Source organism: Wasmannia auropunctata, unplaced genomic scaffold, assembly GCF_000956235.1.
Source record: "Wasmannia auropunctata unplaced genomic scaffold, wasmannia.A_1.0 LD333866.1, whole genome shotgun sequence".
Lineage (NCBI taxonomy): Eukaryota > Metazoa > Arthropoda > Insecta > Hymenoptera > Formicidae > Wasmannia > Wasmannia auropunctata.
The window spans coordinates 23,927-35,479 of NW_012029024.1; the positions used below are offsets into that span (position 1 = coordinate 23,927).

The 11,553-nt window shown below is 29.3% G+C and overlaps 1 protein-coding gene across 8 annotated transcripts in view; it reads left to right on the top strand.

The window, feature by feature from the left end:
• The window catches only part of LOC105459771 (epidermal growth factor receptor substrate 15-like 1), a 21,467-nt gene extending 11,029 nt beyond the window's left edge, over window positions 1-10,438 (top strand). For 3 of the 8 annotated variants that reach the window (XM_011706024.1, XM_011706026.1, XM_011706028.1), the window contains 4 exons: window positions 43-174; window positions 556-861; window positions 4,064-4,122; window positions 8,380-10,438. In XM_011706024.1, coding sequence (XP_011704326.1) covers window positions 43-174; window positions 556-861; window positions 4,064-4,122; window positions 8,380-9,163 — 1,281 coding nt within the window. In that variant the 3' untranslated portion in view covers window positions 9,164-10,438. The remainder of the gene's footprint in view (window positions 1-42; window positions 175-555; window positions 862-4,063; window positions 4,123-8,379) is intronic. The other 5 variants (XM_011706025.1, XM_011706027.1, XM_011706031.1 and 2 more) reach the window with 5 other exon arrangements.
• The last annotated feature ends 1,115 nt before the right edge of the window (window positions 10,439-11,553 follow it).

Sequence of the window (11,553 nt, forward strand, 5' to 3'; positions counted from 1 at the left end):
ATTTTAATCTTTTATCTTGTAAACATGGTTACTAATAAAAAGAAACCATCCCAGAATGGTTTTGCAGCAGATCCTTTTACTGCGTTCGATAATACCAATGTGGTGGCAAAGCAAGATCCTTTTGATCCATTTGGCAATGGAAAACGAGCTGACGCTAAAACGCCTACAACATTGGTATGTAAATTTTACTTGCTTGTGAACATCAAATCTCCATATTTTTAACACATTTGGATCAAGCAATCTTACTTCCAACATTTCTTAGATTTTTTTTTTTCAATGACAATGGCAAATAGCAAAGAAAGTCGAGAAATAGCGCAGGAGAGAATGTAAAAGTAGGTCTGTTTTTTTGTAGCTGAACTAGCTACACTATTTCAGAGTTTAGCTTTCTTCCAATGTAGAAAGAGAAAAATAAACTGTGAGCTGGTGCAGCAGTTCAGCTATAAAAAACAGGCCTAGTAATTAATAGCTTTAAGGATATGGATATTTGGTTGTACTTAATATATTTCATACTTTATTAAAATGTTGATAAGAACAACAGTTTTTTTTTCTGTTAAGAACACGAAAGATCCGTTTGGAGAAGATCCCTTTGCCAATCTTCACGCTCCTCCTCGTCCCGAGAGCCCTAGTCCCGCTCTTCCGCCAAAAAAAGCAAAGCAGCCACCGCCGCGTCCAGCTCCACCACGACCGAGTCAAGGTCCTACTGGCCCATTGAGAGCAGCACCTGCACCTCCAACGCCTTCACCCACTCCAGATCCATTTGCGAATGCAAATTCAGATCCATTTAGTGCTCAGCAAACAATTGATAACAACAATAGCTTTACATCTTCCGGATTCGCCGACTTCGCCAATTTTGATTCTAAGGTATGTATTAATACTATTCCTTATTTTAAATAGGTTTTTTGTAATTATTTTCTTTTATCTTCTTTTTGTACTAATTTCAATGGCACATTATTCTTCAATATTTTCAGTATTTTTTTAATAAATTTTTTTTTTTTTTGTAAAACCCAGGAACACTTGACTATTTTTTATATCGTCTAGTACTTTCTTACAAGGAAACACAACCAATTGACCCCCTTCGATTTTAACGAGCTTTGGATATGTTAAAATACAAATAAAAATAAGTTTAAGCATATTTATTTTATATGTGCTAAATCGCACGTTAAAAGGTTCTAGTTTCTCAAAGATGCGTTATCTGATCTTCATTATATCATACACTGTTGTTTTCAGAGTAAAGTGCGCTTTAATTTTTGTTCTTATACAAATTTCAAAAATTTTTGAAAATTAAAGGTGAGAGATGGAGGTAGTGAAAAATGATTTTTTTTTTAAATTAAAATGCACTATTGTAAAGCGCACTTGAAGTAAAACTTTTGTTTAAAACATTTTTTCATATCTTTGATGGTTCAGATGATATTAACTAAGAAAGAAAAAAAAAATCTATTTTCTTTTCAAGCCTGGATATTATTCCTTTAACGTGCGACTTAGCACATGTAAAAAAATATGCTTACTTTATTTTTGTCTATATTTTATATTTAAACAATGAGATATATACATACTGGAGTGAGCCTTCCCTAAGAAAACGCGTGGTGGAGGTAGCCGTTGTGCGAGAGTGACAGTCATGCAGCTTACGGACGTCTGTCACACTTCAATGATGTCGTTAAAGTGAGACGTCCCTAAGCTGCATGGCTATCACTCTCGCACTACTGTTGCAGAGTTCAGCCATCTCCACCATCCCAAGGCTCATTCCAGTATGTATATATCTCACTGTATTCAAATTTCATTAAAATCGAAGAGGGTCAATTAATTAAATTGTGTTTCCTTGTTAGACATGTAATATATAACTGATAGAGGAATGATTTTATAAATATGAAAAAAATTGTCTTCTGATGTTTGTATACATATAGGATGATGTAGGATTCTTATATATAAATGATACCCCAATTTAAAAAATACAGATAACTTGAAAATAATAAAATTTTTGGCAAAAAATGTTTCAAACAGAAATTGATTTGAAAGAATATATATATTTTTGTCCTAAATGAAGTTATTCTTTGGATTTTTAGGACACTTACTTCTATAATGAAATCATGCTTTTTTCTTATATAAGTCACTTTTCATCATATTGCAATTAAAAGTAATGGTAAGATTGTGCAAAGAATATTTTATAAGTTGTCTGTATTTTTTTAATTGGAATATCATTTATATGAGTATTCTACAACATCCTATGTGTATACAAACATCAGAAGACAATTTTTTTCGCATTTATAAAATCATTCCTTTATCAGTTATATATCACATGTCTATCTGTGATAAGAATTAATATTTTTTATAAGTAGTTATGATTTATATTAATAAAACATATGTTTCAAACATTTTATTCTCATAACTTGAAGATACTGAAGTAAAATAAATCAATAATAATTATATTTTTGTACATATTAATGTATAGATGACTATTTTACAAATATTTTATGTTTATAAAGTGGAATATTTTAGGTTTAATTAGAAAATAAAATTATGTATGCTAGTATGCGTTCACACAAGATTTTTAGTTTTGATTTTGAGTAAAATTGAACTTTTTCGTCGTTAAATCTATAAATAAATATATAAATAAATTCAATAGAACGAGATAAAAGTCAGAACCAGTAAAACATTTGATTGTCTTAGCATTACATTGTATATATTGTTTATTTGCTACAATAATGGCAACTCAGAAAATAAAATTTTTCAGAAAATAAGTTTGAATGTTTTAAGTCATTAAAATTTTGGAATATTAATTTCGAAATACAGTTTTGGTATAATGACTGATTGTAGAGAAATAACAATATATTTTTCTAAAGTACGTTCTTTTTTTTATGTTTTTATTTTTGTAATCAATTAAAAAAATGACAATTTTTTTAACTTATGTCGTAGCAAATAAGCTATATACATATACATATATTATATATCTATATATATATATATATATTTATATTTATATATATATTGGATAATCCGAAAAGTTCTGTAGTTTTCACGGGGACAGGTTCAAGTTGTCATGTACGGTATTTTTTGCAATTTTTAATTTTTCTGCCAGTTCTTGTACTGTATAACGAGGATTTCGGCGATAGCTTGCTCCAGTAGATTATCATCCACAGTGCAAGGATCACGCCTCGTCTTTGACAGTGAAATCACCTTGTTGAAATTCACAAAATACGTCTAAATTATATCATCAGAAAGAGTATCTTGTCATCTTGTCTGTAAACTTTACAAGTTTTACACGTTGTCTCGCATGCGTTTTTGTCCTTCCTAAAGTAGAAAAGTATAATATTGCAAAAATATTATTTCTGATTCTCCATCTTTAAGGCACAATAGAATCGAATATACTGAACATATGCCATTATGGATGGATGCAGTATTTAAAGACTGCTCTATCTTATCAATCTAAAGTTTGGGCTTCTTCATTCAGTATTAGCGAAAAATTCAAACTGGTATCCGCGCAGATGTGAGAAAACCGCAGAACTTATCGGATGATTATATATATATCCACACAAGATATCCGCACAAGATATCCATACAAGATGTTCCACTTTAAATGACGTAGGCCAATATTTCGGAAATTAAGGAAAATATATTTTAAAAATGATGACCTTGAGTAACGTTAAAAATTTAATTTTTTTTTTAATTGATTTTATTATTTGTTCTTTTTCAGGTCATACAATTTTTTTTTGAAAGTTCATTTTCTTTAACTTCCGACATATTTATTTTCAGCATAAAAAATGAAACATCTTATATACAATACAACATATAATACATAATACACACACAGAAGCAGCTAAAGTGTTAAATTCATTTATCTCTTAAATAAAGTATCTTAACAAAAAATGTTAAAAATGTTAATGTTTTGAACCAAAAATTGTTTGAAAAGTTGAATAATATTTTGTGGTATTGATTGAATTTTGTTATCAAAAGCACATCAGAACTACCTTAAATTTTTAAAATAAGTACTTTTATTTTTTGCTGCGTATTGTTCTAACTGACATTGGTATATTTTCAAATGATATGATTAAACCTCTTTTTTATGAAGATTTTCCTGAATTATGAACTGTGGAAGTTACGACATCGTTGGCATTTGCATTATCTAAGGTATGCCACATATAGAGGCTGTATAAGTTTAATTTACACCTGTGTGCATACGTGTGTGCGTGCGATAGGGATATTTTTATCATTAAAAAAAAAACTATCTCAAAACATAATCATATAACAAAATATTTTTAGTCCTCTTAAATTTTATATAATATAATGTTGTTTTAAGTTTTCATGGAAATTTCTCGTAAAACCTAAATGTTTCACTAAAAGTAACTGTATTATTAATATGTTTTTTGTCCTTTGCCACTGAATACATCTTCCAACATCAGTCCAGCATTTACTGTTGTTCTCGGGATTGCCAGCAAGTCAGTTACAAGGAAATATCGCGACATGTCAAATTCTGATTTTAATATATAGATGAAAATAGAGGAATTTAGAAATTATGACTTGGGGTTAAAAATTAGTTTTTAGAGACGAAACCATCCCTTGTAGGTTTATTTTTGTTATTTCAAAAATTGTTTGAAATATCAAAAAATGTTTTATAATAAAAATTGCTCTGTTTAATCATATCAATAACATTTTGAAAAAAATTATTTTTAAAATTTACATATGAAAGAATATCTTGCATTATAATATATGCATATATATTAATATATATATATGAGGCATTCTCTGTCAAGCGGGCTAACCCCCTCTGCCCAAAATTCAGCTCAACCAAAAAATTTCTTCTTGGGCTCAAATTGTAGGTACCTATATATGTCTACTTTCATTAGCACTCTGGCCTTTTTGAAAATTCAAAATGGCGAATCTAGAATCGCGACTAGAATGAACTGTCGTAAAAAAAACAAACTTTAATTACTGAAGCACAGGAAGCTAGAGAATTTTTCTATTTCTATAAATCAAGGTTTTGGGGATCGCTGAATACGAATCCGCAGTCATAATTATAAAATTCACAATAGCGAATCATTATGCCGGTCAAATTTCAAATAATGCAAATTCCATTATTTCCATATTTTATCTACCATATTGGCTCAACAGCCTTGAACTTTAAGTAAAGATTAATAATTTGCTATCAAAAGCCCAATAAACCAACACATTGATTGACCAAAAAAATCTTCCAACTTGAACATTGCGAAATGCACTGGTCATATTCCATCTACCATATTACATTCAATATCCCGAGTCCTGTTTTAATAACTAAATAAAAATTCCATGATAAAATTCCATGATTGGTAACCCAAAAAACTCTGGTTTATTGTTAGTGAATTTTGTGCAAAAAATTTGAGTTATTTGAAGATTGGCTAAGTTTAGCCGGTATATTGGATTCGCCATTGTTTTATAATTATGCGGATTTGTATTCAGCGATCTTCAAAATTTATGGAAATAGAAAAATTTTCTAGCTCCCTGTGCTTTAATTCTATGCTTCCAATAATTAAAGTTTGTTCTAAAAATTTTTTTACGGCAGTCCATTCTTCGCGATTCTGGATCCGCCGTATTGAATTTTTAAAAAGGCCAGAGTGCTAATGAAAGTAGACATGTGTACCTACAATTTGAGCCCAAGAAGCAATTTTTTGGTTGAGCTGAATTTTAGGCAGAGGGGGTAGTCCGCTTGACAGAGAATGCTCCATATATGTATATACACAATAATAAAAGTACTATTTTGACCTGCATATATTAAATTTATAACTTTTTATAAGAGATTTCAATTATAATCATTATAAATAAAGAAATAATTATACATATATCGCGGATTATATTAATAGATTGACCACATTAAGATTATTTTGATATGATGTTTATACTATTAGGAGAAATAATATTGTCGAAAGAAATTTTACTATAAAAAATGAATATGTTGTATACTCTAATTGTCAAAAAAATTTTATATGGCATTTGGAAAAATATCAAATTGTTGATAAAGCTCCATGTTAACAATATTGCCATTATATCACTCTGGAAACTATACAATCTTGTAGTTTTAAAATTTTTCTTATTTAAATCAATAAAGATATTTAAGCTCAAGTTAAATAAGATTCTATATAATTAGACTACATTTAAATTCCGTTAATTGGCGAAGTTTACTCATTGTCAGATTTTTTAGAAAATATTTTTTTATAATTATATAAAGAACATACTTATGAATACTCGTAAATATATGAATGTAATATGATGGTGCATCTCACAATATCAGAGCTTATTAAAAATGAACATAAAAATAAGGAAGACAAGTGAAGAATCTATATTTATCAACTTACCACCAATAAATTATTATCTATATTTATCAACTTACCACCAATAATTTGTATCGAGAAAAAAATTGTATGTCACACATACACAAAAGTATTCCTATATGAAGGAGAGAAGTATTTCTATATGAAAAATAGGATTTGACGAGCCTATTCTAATATTACAAAAGAACAATTGACTGTAGTTTATTGATCCTTTGTGTCAAGTAGGTTGTAAGTTTTTTAGAAGAAAAAAGTGCAACATTTTGCATATCTAAATTAATAATAGGCCTGTTTCTTTTACCTGAAATGGCTGCATTAGTTCACAATTTATCTTTCTCTTTCTACATTTGAAGAAGAAAGATAAACTCTAGACTAGTTCAGCCAGTTCAATTAAAAAGAATAGACCTAATGTATGTATATACATCGTTCGTACACATACGCATGCACAGAGAAAGAGAAGGAGGGAGAAGAATAAGCAAGAAGGAAAGAAGAGAGAGATGGAAATCCAATTGAGCACATTCTTACATAATATATTTTAGATAATGTTAACGCCGATGGTGCTATAATTTTCATGACTCACAATTTAAAAAGTTTTTTTATTAAAAATTATTTTTGTTTTTAAAGTATTTTTATTTTGTAAATATCTAAATATAATTGAAATTGAAAAAATATATAACACAAAAAGGGTTTTTTATTTTAAAAAAATTCAAAATAATGTTGATGTATCTTTGATAATAACATCCAAGGTCACAAAATATTACTGTTTGATCTCAAAATCAAATAATTTTTGTCTAAAGTTTTTTTGCTAAAATATTTTGTAAAATGATTTAACATTTTTAGTTGCCTACTCTACACGTACACGTACACGCACGCACATATGTATATGTACACGCATATGCAGCTACAATTTTCAATATATTATATAAGATTAATTAATTAAAGATGTGCAATTTTTGAATATCGCAAATTTTCTTTTGTATCAACACACATACTAATTGTATATTTTATTTTGTTTTGTATTTAGGTAGAAGCTGCACAATTTATTGAGTTTTTCTATTGTTGAGCTGTTCTGGAATATCTGCAAATTAATTTGTTCATTATCTTTTTCTTTTCAGGATATTTTAATTTTATTTGCATTATTGCATGAATATATTTGTTTATTGTTATGTGATATAATATATTGTTTTTTTTTTGTGATATATTCGAACCGCGTTAAAAGCTTGTTGGAAAATATGGTACTTTTCAACACTACATAAAATTTTTATTTAAAGAGACAGACGAATAGTATTTTTTTTTGTTGAAAAAACGTATTTTTAATAATAAGATTAAAATGCAAAATTATAACAAAAATTCTCAAATAACAAACAATAATGACACTATAAGTAATTATTGTAGTCCGTGCGCGTCTTCATAGTAGCCAAGATTATAGCTTTAGGTAAATTATCTGAAATAAGTAGGTATTTATTTTGCTTTACACTTGTTATTTTCAGTTCACACAGGGAATTAAAAAAAATTTTTTTTTTAACAACACTAGTTTAAACATGGAAATTGCGTTTTCTTGAAAAATTTTATTCTTTATTTTGTTATAACTTAAGAAAAAAATGAAAGAGATAAAAGCCTTTCTAAATTAATGTGAAATATTACTAAAAATATTGTTTTAAAACTTTAAATTGTTCGATTAAACCGTGTTTGAGTTATCATGATTATCATTTTCAAAAATGTTTTATAAAATATGTAATGAAAAAAACGCACTTAAAGTCTTGGGATATAAATTTTGTAATTTTAATAATTTATTTACAATTATTAATTTTTATACCAGCTACATTTATGCTTTCAAAATAGTAGAAAATGAAAAAAATATTTTTTTAGATTTTTTAAATTTCTAAAATTTCTTTACGATACACAAGATTTCTAACTTTGTATATTGTTTAATAGTTTCTTCTTGAAACGCGGTTCGAATATCATAAAATTGTAGTACTTTTTTTTTCAATTTTATGACGTAGTAAGAGTAGCGCAGTCTAGAACCAGTCAGCAGCCGGGGAGGACAGTCGGCGGTATTCGCGTCATTTTTCTTCTGCCTTTTCAGTAAAACAAAATTGACCAGTGACAAAAACCTGCTTCAGCCAGAACCCACGGCTAATCGAATGGCTTCATCAAGAGCAACGAGTAAAATCCACGTAACAATGGCGCAACCAAAGCTGTCGGACTTTACGGAGGATCCTTTTCGAGATTATCGTTACGAAGACCCTTTCAATATAACGGACCCGTTTGCCGACGAGACGGAGGACTTTAATGCGAACAAGAGCAAGGGAACGGATAAAACGGATCCTTTCGGCTTCGAGACGATTTCCACGTTCTCGAGTAAGAATACTTCGACTAAAGTTTTCGATAATAATTTCTCTAATACCTTTCCGCTCGCTAAAGCGAAAACCGAGAAAAACAACACGAGCGACACGAGTAGCGCGAGCAAGTTCGACGTCGATTTTGGGAAAGCTTTTTCCGTTGATAATAAAAACATTCAGAATGAAGCTGATTTTTCCCAAGCGTTTGCTAACGTTAAGACGAGAACGGTCAATCTCGATGAAGCGTTTTCAAGTAAAGACGCAAAGACAGCCTCGAGGCACGAGTTAAATGTAATGCGCACTTCAAAATCTAATGTCACTTATAACGATGAAAAACTCACGAATAATTTCGGCAAGACGTGGAACGGTAACAACATAAGTAATTTATCGGAGGAAGAGCAGCTTGCGTGGGCGGAAATGCAGAGTATAAAAGCGGAAGAAGAGAGGCTTAGGCGTAAGGAGAAAGAAGATGCCGAACTTGCTCTCGCTCTTGAATTGAGTAAACAGGGAAAATCGGAAAACGTTTAAATTTCGGTCGGTAATGCTATCTTCTTTTTGTTGAGGTCACCGTGAACTTGTTAAATTGCATGACAACGTTTCGTATATCATAATAAATGACATTGTGCAAGCTTGCATTATTACGTATTAGCATCACACATAGAAGCGAAATGTAGATACAGGTTATCAGATTGACAATAATGTTGGGTATACAGATACTAAGAGTATCCAAAAGAAAAAGGGAAATTATTAAGAATGTTATTATAAATAGGTGATTTTTTTTTGCTAACTTCGAAATTTCATATTTCATTTCTTGTCAGTGTTTTTCAAATAGCTGAGCTGTTTGGAAAAATTCGTAAAGGAAGAGAGTTATTTTATTTTTTCATATATTTTGTTCTCCTTTTTCTTGAGCATGATCTATTTTCGAACGATTAAAGACGATCCGAGAGTGTTACGCGGCTATACTCTGAGTTACAATTAATAAATATACAAATGATAATAAAAATAATATATGAAAAGTTCATGTTGTAAAAGTTATTCGATCAAAGCACAGTATCATTAAACACATCGTTATCAAATAATGTAAATGCCTATATAGTAACTGAATATTACAAGATTTCAACGATATTCATCGCTGATAGTTCAGCATATGAGAATCTAAGTCACTTCACGCCAGCCTTTAATAACTTCATGTAAACGAGAGGAAAAAAAAGAAAGATGCGCACGTATTATCAGGGAGCGAAATATTGAAGTAATTTCCGTGACAATGCCGTCTATAATTCAGTTTTAGAACGTTCCAAAGAATGTAGTGTTCAAAGGCAGCGTATCTCTGTGCTTGGTGAAAAGAGGGCCTTTATACCTGAGGACTTGAAAGGCCAAGCACAAAGAATCACGTGTCTTGGCTGCATTGTAATATCGTATAATTTCGACAACGACGTTATATGTATTTCATATGATGTATATATTAATATTATGAGATATATTAAGTCACGATAATTCTCATTACACATGTAAGTTTTTATTATCACGTCGTAATTGTTTAATTGTAAGTTAATACACGTATATTGTATGCGGAGACGTGTGCTATATAATATATCATTATTAATATCAGCATAAAAACTTATGTTTTAATATATATCTCCGTATGTCTCTATTCAGTTCAACTCGTGTCCATTATGTAATTTTTATTTTATTTTCGCATTTAGATGTTTAACATATGTATGGGTGTACGTGAGTATGTGTATGTACTGTAGGTACACATTAAGAAAAAAATCCACCAAAATAAATGTACAATACTTTCAAATATCTATTGTTTAGTTTATACATATAACTCATTCAGTTTTGATCGAAAGTAAAAATTTTCGACAAAAATTCCTACTGACTGATTGGTTGAACGTTCTGGATATTTCTTATATATGTATGTTTCGTACATACTCTTTCGTCAGTATCACAACAGTCGGTAATCATGCCAACAAAATATCCAAGTTCAAATAAAAATCTAATTATGCAGAGCGTTCTATTTGAAATAGTATCTTGAAAACTAATCTGATTTGTAAATATATTAAGATGAAAGATATATGATTTGAAGGGGGACAAATTAAATCAATTTTCGAAAAAAATTTTCGAGGTCACGTGAAGGATGTCATCAAGGATTTATTAAAATTATGTAATTTTTTTACATATAATTTTTCTAGTTATTCTGCTTGCAAAAATATTAATTATTTAATAATACATTTATAAGCTGAATAATTATAGAAGAATCATATTATGTAAAAAAATAAATTCCATTTAAAAAATAATGATCTTTATATAATTTTGAGAAATTGATTTTTTTCGAAAATTGGTTTTCTTATTGTCCTCCAAACCATATCACTTTTATCTGAAATATTTATAGCTGCGGGACTCAATTTTTGGCTGAATTTTTGCAATAGAACAACCTATACGGGTGTCTCGTACTCAATGGTACAGCGCTAATTGTGGGCAGGTAGTGTGAACGGTGTGAACCAAACTGAACAAAAAAATCCTCTATGATTTTGCGATCTTCACAATAGTTATCGAGATACTAACATTTAAAAAAAAGAAAAAATTTTACATAATAGCCAAGTTTTTGCTTCACTATGATTCTATTGATCATTTTAATAACTTTATTAAGTCTGTTTTACGAAACTTAAAGTTATTTGGAAAGACAATGGTATTAAACTTTTGCTGTATATAATTTTGAATAATTTAAACGATTTATTAAAAAAAGATTTTTCTAATTTGGAATAAAATATTTTTGTCTCTACTCTCTATGTCTAATCAAATACTTGGCAATTTGTATGATCTCATATTTGTTTTTGGACAACTTTTATTTGTTAAAATAATATTTTTGGTTTAGATGAGATTGTACATACATACACCCACGGTCATTGATTCTGTCC